Source organism: Oncorhynchus keta, chromosome 1 (genome assembly GCF_023373465.1).
Source record: "Oncorhynchus keta strain PuntledgeMale-10-30-2019 chromosome 1, Oket_V2, whole genome shotgun sequence".
NCBI lineage: Eukaryota > Metazoa > Chordata > Actinopteri > Salmoniformes > Salmonidae > Oncorhynchus > Oncorhynchus keta.
In genome coordinates, this window is record NC_068421.1 from 59,412,848 (window position 1) to 59,431,738 (window position 18,891).

At 44.2% G+C, this 18,891-nt stretch overlaps 1 protein-coding gene across 3 annotated transcripts in view; it reads right to left on the minus strand.

Moving 5' to 3' along the window:
- Positions 1-18,891, minus strand: part of LOC118389446 (DNA-directed RNA polymerase, mitochondrial-like) — a 98,932-nt gene that overhangs the window by 79,798 nt on the left and 243 nt on the right. For all 3 annotated transcript variants that reach the window (XR_008147336.1, XM_035779356.2, XM_052529575.1), the window contains exons 2-4: positions 18,313-18,411; positions 17,299-18,173; positions 17,021-17,154 (exon numbers count right to left, since the gene is read on the minus strand). Coding sequence is in view for 2 of the 3 variants with exons in the window: in XM_035779356.2 (XP_035635249.1) it covers positions 17,021-17,154; positions 17,299-18,173; positions 18,313-18,411 (1,108 nt within the window). In the remaining variant the exon portion in view is untranslated. The remainder of the gene's footprint in view (positions 1-17,020; positions 17,155-17,298; positions 18,174-18,312; positions 18,412-18,891) is intronic.

An 18,891-nucleotide genomic window follows, 5' to 3' on the forward strand; every position in this document is an offset into this window, starting at 1 on the left:
ACTGTCGCAAAGCTAACTAAAAAGCAGCATTCCCCAAGAGAGGACTCCTTTTTAAATGTGCATATTTCTCCAAAGCTCAGTTGTCCTGAGTCTGCAAAACACTGCCAGGACCAAGGGAGACACAGGTTTTTTAATAGTAGATCTCTTGATACATTGATGAAAATAGTCATGGCCTCTTAACCCTCAAGCTGCATACTGGACCCTATTCCAACTAAAGTACTGAAAGAGCTGCTTCCTGTGCATGGCCCTCCTATGTTGAACATAATAAACGCCTCCCTATCCACCGGATATGTACCAAACTCACTAAAAGCGGCAGTAATAAAGCCTCTTGAAAAAGCAAAACCTTGACCCAAAAAATATTTTAAAAACTAAAAATCGGCCTATATCGAATTTCCCATTCCTCTAAAAATAATTAGAAAAAGCTGTTGCGCAGCAACTCACTGTCTTCCTGAAGACAAACAATGTATACGAAACGCTTCAGTCTGGTTTTAGACCCCACGATAGCACTGAGGATGCACTCGTGAAGGTGGTAAATTACCTTTTAATGGTGTCAGACCAAGGCTCTGCATCTGTCCTCGTGCTCCCAGACCTTGGTGATGCTTTTGATACAATCATCACCACATTCTTTTGGAGAGATTGGAAACCCAAATTGGTCTACACGGACAAGTTCTGGCCTGATTTAGATCTTATCTGTCGGAAAGATATCAGTTCCTCTCTGTGGATTGTTTGTCCGGTGTTCCTCAAGGTTCCGTTTTAGGACCACTATTGTTTTCACTATATATTTTACCTCTTGGTGATGTCATTCGGAAACATAATGTTAACTTTCACTGCTATGCAGATGATACACAGCTGTACATTTCAATGAAACATGGCGAAGCCCCAAATTTGCCCTCCCTGGAAGCCTGTGTTTCAGACATAAGGAAGTGGATGGCGGAAAATGTTTTACTTTTAAACTCGTACAAAACAGAAATGCTAGTTCTAGGTCACAAGAAACAAAGGGATCTTCTGTTGGATCGGACAATTCATCTTGATGGTTGTACAGTCGTATCAAATAACACTGAAGGACCTCAGTGTTACTCTGGACCCGGATCTCTCTTTTGACTAATATATCAAGACTGTTTCAAGGACAGCTACGTAACATTTAAAAATCTGAAACTTTCCAAAAATGGATGCAGAAAAATGAATCCATGCTTTTGTCTTTCCCATTCACCCTCGGAATGGCACACATACACAATCCATGTCTCAATTGTCTCAAGGCTTAAAAATCCTTATTTGACCGGTCTCCTCCCTTTCATCTACACTGATTTAAGTGGATTTAAAAAGTAACATCAATAAGGGGCCATAGCGTTCACCTGGTCAGTCTATGAACTTGGAAAGAGCAGGTGTTCTTAATGTTTTGTACACTCGGTGTAGTTCACAGTGGCCCCATGGTGACTTAATCAAATTGAAAGCACCTCTGATATCATTATGCATGGCTTTATTAAAGCTGATTGACAATGGCAGCATAACAAACTAAATATTTGCATTGACACTTGGTTCTTTCAGACGCATTGGAAATATCAGGCCGTCCACAGACAGATGGTCACAGAGAAAGTCAGTGTCATGTTTATTCAAATGATATCATCCAGAGACTCCACACCTGCCATAAATGAACTGCTCAATTCAGGAGACAGCAATGTGCAAACAGCCAGTGGGAAACAGATGGTAGTGTATGGAGCAACAACTGAAGCTTAAAAGGGAGGAAGGAAACTAAAGCCTGATTAATTTAAAGCAGACCCTTGGATAACCGATTTTGTGAACAAAACAAGAGACAAAACTGAAGTGTATTATTTGGCTAAGTCAACCTACATTTCTGATTTAAACTGTTGCTATATGTGACTACTTCAGAGCACTGTAGGAAGAGGAAGAGTCAGCCTAGGTTGTGGCATTTGATGTGTAACACCTTGATGTAACCCAGAGACAGAGGGCCCTGCTGGGTTTACGTGTTACCACTGCCCTCTAGTGGAGTAAGACAGAACACTGTGACAAAGGGATGGAAGGGTGTAAGATTTGTCATCAGCCTCTGATAATGAGAGCCTTCCTTTGCCCTCTACACCTTTCTGCAAGACTGTGATTAAATAACATGACCTTAATTACCTTCTACAGGAAATCCTGCTTAAACACCCAGCAGCCCCTCGTCAGGCTAACACAATTAGCAGCTGCCACACTGCTACCACTCCAGTTCAATTCTCTAGGCATTCACAGAATCAAATGTAATCCTCCCTTTTTATTACATTTTAGTCACTTAGCAGATGTTCTTATCCAGGGCGACTTTCAGGAGCAATTAGGGTTAAGTGCCTGACTCAAGGGTACAGACTATTTTTCACCTAGTCGGCTCAGGGATTCGAACCAGCGACCTTTCAGTTAACATGCTTAACGCTAGGATACCTGCCTCTATGTCACCCCGACTTCTTTGCATGTGTTGGGTATCGTTTAAAACACATTGGATTGGCTTTTAAATTCCCTGTACTGTTTAATACTGTTAACCTTTCTGGTTATAACCTTTTTCGGCAAGACAGATCTTCCAAAGGTGGGGGAGCGGCAATCTTTACCATGGATCACCTTCAGTGCTCGGTTGTCTCCACCAAGTCTGTCCCCAAACAATTTGATTTGCTGGTTTTAAGCATTAAACTTTCAAATACCTCTTTGTTTACTGTTGCTGGGTGCTATCGTCCTCCATCATCACCGGCCTGTACCCTACCTGCCCTAAACTCTCTCCTGGCCCCTTACACTAAGTCTGAATTTGTCCTGCTTGGTGACCTAAACTGGGACATGCTTAAACCACCTGACCAAGTCCTAAAGCAATGGGACTCCCTAAATTACCAATCCCACAAGGTATGACTCCAAACACCCAAAAAAGGCTACTCTCCTCGATGTTATCCTCACAAATAATCCTGATAGGTATCAGTCTGGTGTTTTCTGTAATGACATTAGTGATCACCGTTTTAGAGCCTGTGTCCGTAATGGCTGCTCAGTGAAACAACCTGTCCTGATTTGTCATAGACGCTTGGTAAAAAACTTTAATGAGCAAGCCTTCCTTCATGAACTGGCCTCTGTAAAATGGTATAGAATCAGTTTGAGCCCCTCTGTCTTGGACCTTCTTTTTTGATATTTTAAGTGGTATTGTTAAAAAACACACCGTAAAGAAAAACAGGTTCAGCCCCTGGTTCGACCCTGATCTTGCAGAGTTACTCCACCTCAAGAATTGCATTTGGTGAAAGGCTCGGCACACGCATACTGAGGTTGACTGGCTATCGTTCAGGCAAATGAGAAAAAAGTGCACTCAGGCTATCCGGAAGGCCAAAGTTAGAACTGCTCCTTAAAGTAACTCTCTCTCTCTGGATCTAACTCCAAGAAGTTCTGGAAAAACGGTTAAAGACGTGGAGAATAAACCCTCCTCCTTACAGCTGCCCATGTCCCTTAATGTTGATGATGTGGTTGTTACTGACAAGAAGCACATGGCTGAGCTCTTTAATCACCACTTCATTTAGTCAGGATTCCTATTTGACTCAGCCATGCCTCCTTGCCCATCCAACATTTCCTTATCTCACACCCCTTCTAATTTCCCTGATGCTTCTCCCTATCTTTTCCCTGCACCGCTACAAAGTTTCTCCTGGAGTCCGAGGTACTAAAGAAACTCCTTAAACTTGACCCCACAAAAACATCTGGGTCAAATGGTTTAGACCCTTTCTTCCTTAAGGTTGCTGCTCCCATCATCGCCAAGCCTGTCTCTCCTTTCTGGGGAGGTTCCTATTGCTTGGAAAGCAGCCACAGTTTGTCCTTTATTTAAAGGGGGAGATCAAGCCTATTTCTATTTTGCCCTGTTTATCAAAAGTGTTGGAAAAACTTGTCAATAGTCAACTGACTGGCTTTCTTGAGGTCTACAGTATTCTCTCGGATATGCAATCTGGTTTTCGCTCAGGTTATGGATGTGTCACTGCAACCTTAAAGGTCCTCAATGATGTCACCATTGACCTTTATTCTAAGCGATATTGTGCTGCTATTTTATTGACTTGGCCAAAGCTTTGGATACTGAAGAACATTCCATTCTTGTGGGCCAGCTAAGGAATATAGGTGTCTCTGAGGGGTCTTTGGGCTGGTTTGCTAACTACCTCTCTCAAAGAATGCGGTGTATAAAGTGAGAAAATCTGCTGTCTCAGCCACTGCCTGTCACCAAGGGAGTACCCCAAGGCTCAATCCTAGGCCCCACACTCTTCTCAATTTACATCAACAACATAGCTCAGGCAATAGGAAGTTATTTCATCCATTTATATGCAGATGATACAGTCTTATACTCAGCTGGCCTCTCAGATTTTGTGTTAAATGCTCTAGAACAAAGCTTTCTTAGTGTCCAACATGCTCTCTCTACACTTTAACTTTTGTTTTGGAGGTGTTCAGAACAAAGTAATGTGGTTTGGTAAGAAGAATGCCTCTCTCCCCACAGGTGTGATTACTATTTCTGAGGGTTTAGACTTTGAGGTAGTCACCTCATACAAGTACTTGGGAGTATGGCTAGACGGTGCACAGTCCTTCTCTCAGCACATATCAAAGCTGCAGGCTAAAGTTAAATCTAGATTTGGTTTCCTCTATCGTAATCGCTCCTCTTTCATCCCAGCTGCCAAACTAACCCTAATTCAGATGACCATCCTACCAATGCTAGATTACGGAGACATCATTTCTAGATCGGCAGGCAAGGGTGCTCTCGAGTGGCTAGATGTTCTTTACCATTCAGCCATCAGAATTGCCACCAATGCTCCTTATAGGACACATCCCTGGACTCTGTACTCCTCTGTAAACTGGTCAGACAATGATGCAGGAAGGAGGGGGTGGGTCATGACCTGATGGGCTCCCTGAACTCTTCTGCACATGATTCGAGTTGGAAAAACTTAGACAAACCTGGATTTTTCCCACAATGACTTATAACGGGATTATACCTTCTACATTAAAATTCCAAATCTAAAAACCATTATTTTGGACAAAATTACCTTGAAGGATTATTACTACCAAAGACTATCCAGAAAAAAACTTCTGTCAAATCAAAACCTGCAGAAGAAACACAGAAGAAATCTGGAAATACCATCCAACCCAAAACTGAGTGAGTAATGTTCACACTGAAGCTACCTCTGAAGGCAAAAAGTAAAATAATAATCTCAAGGTAACTGTGTTATATAAAGGTGTATGTTAAGTTAATAAGGCTACTAAGCTACCGCGCTTCCTAGGATAGGATAGATGTCCCAGCTGAAACTTCAATTAGCACTGAGGTGTGAAATCATGTGAACCCAACAATGGCAGCAGAGCATCACAGCCTCCCCCACCCAAATGCAGAGACCTTTTCATCCCACTGCTCCATGGCTTAATCTCCTTGCATGGCACTGTGCTATAAGAGCACACTACCCCTCTGTCATGAGAAAGGGTATTGGCCCAGGGTGGAAACTCAGAACAGTAGACATTGAGGACCATGAAACTGAAACAACCTCTGTCAACATGTGCAAGTCTGGAACAGTGGTGGTGCAGTTTCAGCAGGACTTTAAGGGGATCAGAGCACAACAAGGGGCTCTCTTTTGGCGATGACTCCCCCATCCTGAGTCTGATCACAACTCCTCCAACTGCCCTGCACACAAGCAGCCCCAAGACAATAGTAACCCCCACTGGAGAGAAAGATGGTAGAACTCAGCAAGCTAGTCACACACAATCCAGACAGCACAGAACAACAACCCCCCCGAAACAAACCACAACAAAGGCAAAGTCTTCTCATACCTTATTGATTTCAAAAAAAGCATTTGACTGAATTTGGCTTGAGAGTTTGCTATACAAATTGATTGAAAGTGGTGTTTGGGGAAAAATATACGACATTATAAAATCCATGTACACAAACAACAAGTGTGCGATAAAAATTTGGCAAAAAAAAAAAATGTCTTTCCACAGGGTCGGGATGTGAGACAGGGATGCAGTCTACCGTTTGCTGGTGTTCTGGTGCTTCTGCACAGATTCTGTCAGACCGTGACGGTGAATCTCAATGGGACAAAAATAATGGTGTCCAAAGATGGTCCAGTTGCCAGGACCACAAATACAAATTCCATCTTGACACCATTGCACTAGCGCAGACAAAAACAACGATGCATATCTCGGCCTAATCATCAGCCCCACAGGTAACTTCCACAAAGCTGTAAATGATCTGAGATACAAGACATTCAACATCCCAATTAGAAACTGGCTAAAAGTACTTGAATCTGTTATAGAACCCAATGCCTTTTGTGGTTGTGATGTCTGGGGTCCACTCACAACCAAGAATTCACAAAATGGAACAAACACCAAATTGAGACTGCATGCAGAATTCAGCAAAACCATCCTCCATGTACAATGTAAAACACCAGATCATGCATGTAGAGCAGAATTAGGACGATACCCGCAAATAAAAAAATTCCAGAGAAAAGTCGTTAAATTCTACAACTATCTAAAAGGAAGTGATTCCCAAACATTCCATAATAAAGCAATCACATACAGAGCAGGGTTTTCGTTAGTCGGCAATTGCCGATAAATACAAGCCGATAAATACAATTGTAGCGGGCCAAATTGTCACGGAGAGGCTGTCTATCACAGTGTCACCAGCAAAGCACCCGCACATCATCACACATCCTCCTCCATGCTTCACTGTGGGAACCACATATACAGAGATCATCTGTTCCCCTACTCTGCATCTCACAAAGACACGGCGGTTGGAACCAAAAATCTCAAATTTGGACTCATCAAACCAAAAGGACAGATATCCACCAGTCGAATGTCCATTGCGCATGTTTCTCTTCTTTTTGTCCGTGTCCTTTAGGGGTGGTTTCAGTCACTAACATCAAGGCGGTGGCCCGTTCCTGTAGGTTCATGCTCTACAACATCCGCAGAGTATGACCCTGCCTCACACAGGAAGCGGCGCAGGTCCTAATCCAGGCACTTGTCATCTCCCGTCTGGATTACTGCAACTCGCTGTTGGCTGGGCTCCCTGCCTGTGCCATTAAACCCCTACAACTCATCCAGAACGCCGCAGCCCGTCTGGTGTTCAACCTTCCCAAGTTCTCTCACGTCACCCCGCTCCTCCGCTCTCTCCACTGGCTTCCAGTTGAAGCTCGCATCCGCTACAAGACCATGGTGCTTGCCTACGGAGCTGTGAGGGGAACGGCACCTCAGTACCTCCAGGCTCTGATCAGGCCCTACACCCAAACAAGGGCACTGCGTTCATCCACCTCTGGCCTGCTCGCCTCCCTACCACTGAGGAAGTACAGTTCCAGCTCAGCCCAGTCAAAACTGTTCACTGCTCTGGCTCCCCAATGGTGGAACACACTCCCTCACGACGCCAGGACAGCGGAGTCAATCACCACCTTCCGGAGACACCTGAAACCCCACCTCTTTAAGGAATACCTAGGATAGGATAATAGGATAAAGTAATCCTTCTCACCCCCCTTAAAAGATTTAGATGCACTATTGTAAAGTGGCTGTTCCACTGGATGTCATAAGGTGAATGCACCAATTTGTAAGTCGCTCTGGATAAGAGCGTCTGCTAAATGACTTAAATGTAAATGTAAATGTTTCTTTGCAGAAATTCGACCATAAAGGCCTGATTCACTCAGTCTCCTCTGAACACTTGGTGTTGAGATGTGAAATTTTCCAGACTGACTGACGTTCATCTCTTAAAGTAATGATGCTGTGGTTTCTCTTTGCTTATTTGAGCTGATCTTGTCATAATATGGACTTGGTCTTTTACCAAATAGGAGGGTATACAGAAGATAGCCCTAACTTGTCACAACACAGCTGATTGGCTCAAATGTATTAAGAAAATAAATTCCACAAATGAACTTTTAACAAGGCACACCTGTTAAAAAGGTATAGGGGGCAGCATTTTCACTTTTGGATAAATAGCTTGCCCAATTTCAACTTCCTGCTACTCATGCCAAGAATATAAGATATGCATATTATTAGAAGACTTGGATAGAAAACACTATGATGTTTCTAAAACTGTTTGAATCATGTCTGTGAGTATAACAGAACTTATGTAACAGGCACAACCCCGAGGACTAACCGTTCAGATTATTTTGTTTTTAAAGTCTGTCTGTTCATTGGATTCTCATTGGGAAACGATATTTCTTAGGAACTTGTTTTCAGTTCCTACCGCTTACACTGGATGTCACCAGTCTTTGGAATTTGGTTGAGGTTATTCCATTGTGCAATGAAGAAGTATGGCCATCTAGGAACTGCGTAACACTGTTGAGAGTTGCGCAAGACTTGAAAAGTAGTTTGGTTTGTCGTCTTCCTGTATTGAACATAGATAGACCAGTCTTCAATTTGATCTATTATTATCATTTAAAAATACCTAAAGTTGTATTACAAAAGTACTTTGAAATGTTTTGGCAAAGTGTACAGGCAACTTTTGAAGTGCTGTTGCGCAATTTGGAAGCTGTTTTTTTCTGGATCAAACGCGCCAAATAAAAATTGACATTTTGGATATATATGGACGAAATTAATCGAACAAAAGGACCAATTGTGATGTTTATGGGACATATTGGAGTGCCAACAAAAGAAGCTCGGCAGGGTAGCCTAGTGGTTAGAGCGTTGGACTAGTAACCGGAAGGTTCCAAGTTCAAACCTCCGAGCTGACAAGATACAAATCTGTCGTTCTGCCCCTGAACAGGCAGTTAACCCACTGTTCCTAGGCCGTCATTGAAAATAAGAATTTGTTCTTAACTGACTTGCCTGGTTAAATAAAGGTAAAATAATAAAAAAGCTAAGGAATGTTTTAGTTTTGTGTAGCGCATGCAGGCTTGAAGTACCCTCTTTGTTTACTGTTGTGCTATCATCAGATAATAGCTTCTTATGCTTTCGCCGAAAAGCCTTTTTAAAATCTGACATGTTGGCTGGATTCACAACGAGTGTAGCTTTAATTTAGTATCTTACATGTGTGAAAGTGATTTTTATATCATTTTATTTGAATTTGCCGCCATAAGAAGTTAATTGAAACATGTTCCAGGTTGACTACCTCATGAAGCTGGTTGAGAGAATGCCAATAGTGTGCAAAGCTGTCATCAAGGCAAAGGGTGGCTACTTTGAAGAAGTAACATGATTCTATGTGTTTATTTCATAGTTTTGATGTCTTCACTATTATTCTACAATGTAGAAACTAGTAAAATTAAGACAAACTGGAATGAGTCGGTGTGTCCAAAGTTTTGACTGGTACTGTATATATGGTTGTATATTAAATGTCACACAGTGGACGACTAAGCCTATTGGCCTATGTATGCAATGCCCTGATGCATTTAGTGCTCAAATCTCTGACAGCTGAACCGTGAGGTGGGCAATTATTGTTTTAGGAAACTCTGATACAGAGCAATGAACCTGAAGAACAGTCCCCTCAGCAAGCTGGCCCATGACAACAAAGAGAGGTACAAATATAATTATGTGACACAATGGAAAGAATGAACCAAAAAACATACACAGAGAGTATACAATGGCAGAATACCCGACCACTGTGACAGACCCCAAATTAAGGAAAGCTTTGACTATGTACACTGAGTGAGTATAGCCTTGCTATTGAGAGGCCGCCGTACAGGTTATCTGCACACTGCCCACAAAATTAGGTGGAAACTGACATACACTTCCTCACCTCCTGCCAAATGTATGCCCATATTAGAGACCCATATTTCCCTCAGATTATACAGACCCACAAATAATTCAAAAACAAATGCAATTTTGATCAACTCTCCTATCTTTTAGGTGAAATACCAGTGTGCCATCACAGCAGCAAGATTTGTGACCCGTTGCCACAAGAAAAGGGCAACCAGTGAAAAAAAACACCATTCAGAGGAAGCAAGCTGGATTGAGCAAGCTGAATATTTAGTTCTGTAGGAATGACATGTGCTTTAAAAGGATGCTAGTCGCTAGGCACAGCGCCACTGCGGACAATGGCAACCATATCTGAACAGGAGATACAGTACGGCCAGAGACAGGAAGAGAGATGGGGAACTGGAGACGAACAGGGGAAGAAGAACAGAGTGTGCGAAAAATATGTACTGGCTGGGCTGAAGAGTTAGCAAGAGAGCACCACCGCAGAACAACAATGTCATTGGTATCACCTTACAGCGATCGATGGACCAACCAGCTGCCCCTCTCCACCCCTACTGCACTGCAACCTGCTTTGTCATTGGGCCACACTGCATAGGGTGACATCCTCAGGAGGAACAGTAGTAGGGAGGGATAGCTCGAGACAAGTTCTGCAGTCCAACACAACTAGAAAGAAAATCTGATAGAAAAACCTGTGTTATTATGAATATTAACACCTTCATACCAGGCAGTTTGTGCAGAGAGAAAAATAAAAACATTGAATCAATTAGCCAAACGTTCTAGTCAGCAAATTGACAACGGCAAATTGTTTGGAAGCTTGGTGAAAAATCTGTGTTAAGTTCCTTGTCCAATAAGCAAAATCAAATTACTGACAGCAAGTTGTTAAGAAACCAAAAGCATACAGTATCAATCACAATCCATTTGGCATGACTGAAATCCATCCGGCTCCTGTCTCTATATAGTCAGCCAGCAGATTGGCCTAGCCTACATCAGAGACACTCATTATGACAGATCTAGTACTGGGAGAGCTAGAGGTGAACAGTGTGCCGATGCGTTGTGTGTGTCTCCATGCTTAATGTCATGCCATGCAATCAATCTATGTCTGGAGGAAGCATACAGTCACTGACACCACCACTGGCCTAAACTCAATTAATAACACTCAATGGTGATTTCTCCCCCAGGCTAATGCTGCGGTGGTGACGAAACTTCGTCAGCTGGTGATTATCAAGCAAATAACTGTCGGTCTCACAGTAATTGACCGTTAATTAACATAAACACATTTAGCATCTCCTGGCTTCCACACACAGCCTACAAGTCACTGATGCAGACCTTTGGAACATCTACATTTTAAATAGTCCATGTAATATAGCCTACACCTTCGTAATAAATCCATAATTTATTTTAGACCGGTCTAACGAAGCATGGTATGAAGAAAATGTAGTCTATTTCAGAAGAATAGAATACTCTGAGTTGTCCTTGTATTAGGTCCTGATCTGGCTATGCCAAATGGCTGTGGGCTACACTAGTTCATTTAGCAGACAAGATTTGCTTAGAATTCAGTGGTATTATTTTATAGTATGTGTAACGTCGTTCTTCGTTTGTAGAAAGAGAGTCGGACCGAAATGCAGCGTGGTGGTTACTCATGACTTTATTGGAAAAAAGCGACACATGAAATAACTAATACAAAATACAAAACAACAAAACGGAACGTGTAACCTATTACAGCCTATCTGGTGAAAATACACAGAGACAGGAACAATCACCCACGAAATACACAGCGAAACCCAGGCTACCTAAATACGGTTCCCAATCAGAGACAACGAGAATCACCTGACTGATTGAGAACCGCCTCAGGCAGCCAAGCCCATACAACACCCCTACTCAGCCGCAATCACAATAATACAAAAACCCCAATACGAAATATAACAACATAAACCCATGTCACACCCTGGCCTGACCAAATAATAAAGAAAACACAAAATACTAAGACCAAGGCGTGACAGAACCCCCCCCCCCCTAAGGTGCGGACTCCCGGACGCACCTCAAAACCATAGGGAGGGTCCGGGTGGGCGTCTGTCCATGGTGGAGGTTCCGGCTCGGGACGTGGACCCCACTCCATTAATGTCCTAGTTCTTCCCCTTCGCGTCCTGGGATAATCCACCCCTGCTGCCGACCATGGCCTAATAGTCCTCACCCAGAACCCCACAGAACTGAGGAGCAGCTCGTGACTGAGGGGCAGCTCGGGACTGAGGGGCAGCTCGGGACTGAGGGGCAGCTCAGGACTGAGAGGAAGCCCAGTACTGAGAGAAAGCCCAGTACTGAGAGGAAGCCCAGTACTGAGAGGAAGCCCAGTACTGAGAGGAAGCCCAGTACTGAGAGGAAGCCCAGTACTGAGAGGAAGCCCAGTACTGAGATGAAGCTCAGGCAGGTAGTAGGCTCCGGTAGATCCTGGCTGGCTGGCGGATCTGGAAGATTCTGGTTGACTAGCAGATCTGGAAGAGACTGGTTGACTGGCAGATCTGGAAGAGCCTGGTTGACTGGCAGATCTGGAAGAGACTGGTTGACTGGCAGATCTGGAAGAGACTGGTTGACTGGCAGATCTGGAAGAGACTGGTTGACTGGCAGATCTGGAAGAATCTGGTTGACTGGCAGATCTAGAAGATCATGGCTGACTGGCGGATCTAGCTGCTCTATGCAGACTGACAGCTCCTTGCAGACTGACAGCTCTGGCAGCTCCATGCAGGCTGACAGCTCCTTGCAGACTGGCAGCTCTTTGCAGACTGACAGCTCTTTGCAGACTGACAGCTCTTTGCAGACTGGCAGCTCTGGCTGCTTCATGCAGACTGACAGCTTTGACTGCTCCATGCAGACTGACAGCTCTGGCTGCGTCATGCAGGCTGACAGCACCCTGCAGACTGGCAGGTCTGGCTGCTTCATGCAGACTGACAGCACCTTGCAGACTGACAGCTCCCTGCAGACTGGCAGCTCAGGCTGCTCCGAACAGGCGGGAGACTCCGACAGCGCAGGAGGGAAGGAAGGCTCTGGCTTTGCTGAACAGGCGAGGCACACAGAAGGCCTGGTGTGTGGTGCTGGAACTGGTGCTACAGGATTGAGGACACGCACAGGAAGCCTGGTGCGGGGAGCTGCTACCAGAGGACTGGTGTGTGGAGGTGGCTCAGGATAGACCGGACCGTGCAGGCGCACCCGAGCTCTTGAGCACCGAGCCTGCCCAAGCTTACCTGGCTCGATGCCCACTCTAGCCCGGCCAATGCGAAGGGCTGGTATGAACCGCACCGGGCTATGCACCAGCACTGGAAACACCGTGCGCTCCATAGCATAACACGGTGCCTGCCCGGTCTCTCTAGCCCCCCGGTAAGCACAGGGAGTTTGCGCAGGTCTCCTACCTGGCATAGCCATACTCCCTTTAAGCCCCCCCCCCCAATAATTTTTTTGGGCTGCTTTTCGGGCTTCCATCCGCGTCGCCGTGCTGCCTCCTCATACCAGCGCCTCTCCGCTTTAGCCGCCTCTAGTTCTTCCTTGGGACGGCGATATTCTCCCGGCTGCGCCCAGGGTCCTTTTCCGTCTAATATCATCTCCCAAGACCAGAAGTCCCTATATTGCTGCTCCTCACAATTAACAGGGAGAGTAGGCTCAGGTCTGACTCCTGACTCAGCCACTCTCTCTCTGCGCCCTCCCCCAATAAATATTTGGGGTTTACTTTCGGTTTTCGCTCTGCGCCGCCGTGTCTTTCTTTTTGACTCCATTCGCCTATAGCCCTCTTCGCACTGCTCTAGCGAATCCCAGGCGGGCTCCTGCACTCTCTCTGGGTCGGCCGCCCACCTGTCGATTTCTTCCCACGTCGTATACTCCATGCCTCTGCTGTCCATAACGTCCTCCCTTCGCTGTTCAAGCTGTCGCTGCCTGTTAACACGCTGCTCGGTCCGTGTGGTGGGTGATTCTGTAACGTCGTTCTTCGTTTGTAGAAAGAGAGTCGGACCGAAATGCAGCGTGGTGGTTACTCATGACTTTATTGGAAAAAAGTGACACATGAAATAACTAATACAAAATACAAAACAACAAACGGACCGTGAAACCTATTACAGCCTATCTGGTGAAACTACACAGAGACAGGAACAATCACCCACAAAATACACAGCGAAACCCAGGCTACCTAAATACGGTTCCCAATCAGAGACAACGAGAATCACCTGACTCTGATTGATAACCGCCTCAGGCAGCCAAGCCCATACAACACCCCTACTCAGCCGCAATCCCAATAATACAAAAACCCCAATACGAAATATAACAACATAAACCCATGCCCTGGCCTGACCAAATAATAAAGAAAACACAAAATACTAAGACCAAGGCGTGACAGTATGAAGAATACAATTGAACAAAGCTGAATAAAATAGAAAGGACATTTTCTCCAAACGATTTGAGGGAGTGTACACACACGGCTAATCTGTGTTGAGTGGTTAACAAAGAAATAGGTATTCCTATATTCTTAACTTAGAGTTATTAATGGAACTTTATTTCTACATATGTTGGGCTATATGTTTTGATGTTTAATACATTGTAAGGCTGCATGATGCGACTAATGATTTGAAAAAAGTTGCTTGAAAGGCATAAGCTGCTTCGTTGTTTTTGTGAAGACTGTACACACTACATCAGTCACTCATTCACAATTTAACAAGCACTTGATAATGGCTAGAATTTCACAGCAGTATCCCCTTTGTGTGGCCATAATGAACCCCCCCAAAATTCTATGCCTTTTGCGACCAGTGAACTTTCTCTCCGAGTGCTGAGCGCTCTGAATCACCTGTCACTTATCACGTGACGGGGTATTTCTCACAGGCTACAAGTGAAGAGTCACATGGGGGACGCAACTGCGCACGTCCTTATCCAATTCCGAGATGCATATTAACGATATTGGAAGAACTGTCCACATTTACTTTTCATCAGCCAACAAGATGAGTAGACCGAACGAACAGCAAAAGCACTAGTCTATGTCAATCTACTATCCCCCATAGTACAAAGGTCGACCTATTCTATTCTGTGCAAGAAATAAATATTCCAAACATAGTCTGGGACAGTTCTGGGATGCGCGAATGTTCCATTAGCGTGAAAACACCATTATCAAAAGTGACCGCAAATGCAATTATGCATGTAATGCTTTTATTATAAAGGTGCATTTTTAATGGTGAAAATTATCTTCCCCAAACTTGAAACTCACGTGCTGCTTATGTATGCCAGTTAGGCTCTACCCCCCTTGTAAATCAGATTAATGTGCTTAATTATAAGAAGTTATTTGGCCACTATAGTTGTGATACATCTGGACGAGACAAATACTGTATCCCTTATTGACACCTGATACGCATCAATTATTTTCTCTGTAGGTACTCTGCTACAGTATTCACAACTTCCCGAGCTTCCGTTCAGTTGGCCAAGAGTCAAAACAATTGAAAACACAATATAGAAGAAGCATATTAAAATACACTATATGGTCAAAAGTATGTGAACACCTGCTCATTGAACATCTCATTCCAAAATCATGGGCATTAAAATGGAGTTGGTCCCCCTTTGGTGCTATAACAGCCTCCACTTTTCTAGGAAGGTTTACTAGATGTTGGAACATTGCTGTGGGGACTTGCTTCTTTTCAGCCACAAGAGCTTTAGTGAGGTCGGGCACTGATGTTGGGGGATTAGGCCTGGCTCGCAGTCGGCGTTGCAATTAATCCCAAAGGTGTTTGATGGGGTTGAGGTCAGGGCTCTGTGCAGGCCAGGCAAGTTCTTCTATACCGATCTCGACAAAGCTATTTCTGTATGGACCTTGCTTTGTGCACGGGGGCACTGTCCTGCTGAAATAGGAAAGGGCTGTCCCCAAACTGATGCCACAAAGTTGGAAGCACAGAATCATCTAGAATGCTATTGTATGCTGTAGCATTAAGATTTCCCTTCACTGGAACTAAGGAGCCTAGCCAGAAACATGTAACAGCCTCAGACAATTATTCCTCATCCACCAAACTTTACAGTTGGCACTATGCAGTCGGGAAGGTAGCACTCCCCTGGCATCCGCCAAACCCAGATTTTTCCGTCAGACTGTCAGATGGTGAAGCGTGACTCATCACTCCAGAGAACATGTTTCCACTTCTCCAGAACGTGTTTCCAATGGAGGCGAGCTTTACACCACTCCAGCCGACGCTTGGCATTGCGCATGGTGATCTTAGGCTTGTGTGCGACTGCTATGCCACGAAAACCCATTTCATGAAGCTCCCGACGAAACAGGTCTTGTGCTGACGTTGCTTCCAGAGGCAGTTTGGAACTCGGTAGTGAGTGTTGCAACCGAGGACAGACGATTTTTACACACTACGTGTTTCAGCACTCGGAGGTCCCGTTCTGTGAACTTGTGTGGCCTACCACTTTTCAGGTGAGAATTTGTTGCTCCTAGACGTTTCTACTTCACAATAACAGCACTTACATTTGACTGGGGCAGCTCTAGGAGGGCAGAAATTTTACAAACTGACTTGTTGTAAAGGTGGCATCCTATGATGGCGCCACGTTGAAAGTCACTGAGCTCTTCAGTAACGCCATTCTATTGCCAATGTTTGTCTATGGAGATTGAATGGCTGCGTGCTCAATTTTATACACCAGTCAGCAACGGGTGTTGTTGAAATAGACAAATTCAATAAGAAGAAGGGGTGTCCACATACTTTTGTATATAGTGTATATCAGAAGGATAAATTGATAATTGATAAAATAACATAGCACAGGATGTTACACATAGTAACCAGTCTACTTGAAAACAGTTTCCTCTAATGGGTTGATGTGGAGACCAGAATAGGCCCTATAGTGATGGAGGAGAGCAGGAAATGATGGATCATGGAGGCTGAACTACAACACTTCTCCTTGACCTGCCACCTCAGTTCCAGGAGAGACGCTTCGATGGCACCTCTCCACATTAATAATAATAATAATAATAATAATAATAATAATAAATAATAATAATAATAAATACATTTGGCATACGTTTTTAACCAAAGTGAATTAAATTAATGCATGCATACATTTTTGTTGTTAACACTGTATAACAGAAGATGCTAGAATAAAGAGAAAAATTAACCGCAAAGCTAATAGGAGTATGACATCATCTAGTGGCAAACTCAGGCAACGCATGCACTGGCCACCTAGAAATAAGCATACAAGACCACAAATAATTATCTTACACATTATAATCCCACTTTCCAACAGAGTCTTGAAGGTCTAGGCATGTTTTATATATATATAATGTATCGCAAATACTATTATCTTTATATAAGATCAAGAGACTCAGAGTTACACTAATGAGTTAAGGCCTGTAAATGTCTGTGGGTTAGCCTACCTGTTGATGACATGTGGGGAACAGTCAGGGTTTCGACCCATACACTCCAGAGCAGCACAGTAAGAGCCAAGGTTAGGCTTCAGACCAGCCTCTTCTATCAGAATGAACATACGGCCAATCTGGTTTAAAGAGCCCTGGAATACAGCAAGGAGAGACACACTCAGGATAATCTTATATTCCACATGGGGAGGCCCTGCATAATTTCTACACAAGTCCGTAAAATACCACAGAGTTGCAGCTCTACATGCCATAGAAATAAAATACTGAGCTGCACTTACCTTCTTGGCCCAGACCCTCATCATGATGTTGTAGAGTCCTATGTTGAGCAGGTTGCGTCGGCTGACCATACGGTGGTGGCTGAGCAGAAAGCGGTGAGCTCTGTCGATGTCCCCACAGAACACACAGGCTTCCAGGTAGCAGCGCACACTGCGCTGGACGTCGCCGTACACCCTGGCCTCGCTGTTATCCTGCACAAGCTCAGGTCTGGCCGACACAGCCCACTGGTTCAGCTTCCTCTCCAGCTCCTCCACCTCTGCCAGCTCCCGGGCCTTGGCCTCAGCCTTCCTCTCCATCTCCTCGGCCCTGTTCCTGGCCTCCGACAACTCAGGAGCCGGCTCCTTCAAGGCTTTACCCTTCCCTTTGGCTTTTGTAATAGGCACATTAGCAGCAGCAACCGGTGCAGCTGCCATACTGTGCTCGTGCTTTGAAGCTGCCATGGTGTGCTCTTGGTTTTTTAGACTTTTACTCTTTTTAACAGTTGATGCAGTCTTTATTCCTGCTTTTGTCGATATGGTTTTATGTGAGGTACCTGGTAGCATCAGTTTGCCTTTGCTACTTTTCACAGGTTTATTCTCTAGGCCTAGCTTCTGCTTCAGTTTCTTTGTTTTAGTCTTCTTCTCCTGGCTCAGTTTCTCCATCCAGCGGGATTTGGAGGCTGATGCATCTTTGCTCTCTCCTTTACCAGCCTGTCCCCCTCCCTTACTAACAGTCTGTCCCGCCTTGGGCACCTCAGTCCTCTCCCCAAACACATTCTTGGGACTGTTCTCTGAAGAAGCCCCTATCCCTGACTTGGAAGCTTTAACAAATTGCACCTTTTCATGTTGGACATCTACAATGACGTCAGATTGGAGTTGCTGGATCCTGGCTTCGAGCACTGCAAAGAGGAAGGGAAGAGAGAAAATAATGAAATAATCAACATAAGAATGAGGTATCTTATGCATGCTAAGAATAGCATGCAAAATGTAAAACCATTGACCATTTCCAAACCTAGTAAAGCAAGTAGGCCTACGCACCATCCAGCAGCTGAGATTGTTCCCATACTCGTTTTTTCCCATCTTCTTTCTTTGGGATCAGAGCTGAGAAATGTCTTCGTTGTGATGTCCATGGTGGCTCTGCAAGTAGTAGGTGTTGTGAGCTTTTCTTTGACAAAAACTGACACACTGAATGCACTGTGACTTTAGTTGTGTTTTTCAAAAACAATCCTGGGACATTCGCAGATCAGATGCCAATTCGTGTTGAGGTTTAGAAATAAAATTGAGCAAATATTGCATTGACGTTTTTGACAGGCAACGACCTGCAAGTTTATAATATGGAGATCCTAATATAGTTACATAAGCTGTCAATACAGTCATTTAGCTCATCTCTGCGTTTACAAACGTGGTTTTAAAATCTCGACAGGATGAGAATTGAGCATGGGTATGTAATAGCTGGTCAACTACAGCTGGTAAATCAATTTATATATTATAATACTAATAGATAGTTATCGAGGGATACCAAATATTGCAAGGATATTATAACTAGTTATATATTATAACTAGACAGTGCTGTGCTGAAACTCTCTCGTGCACCCGTCCCCTTGGCTTGACATACAG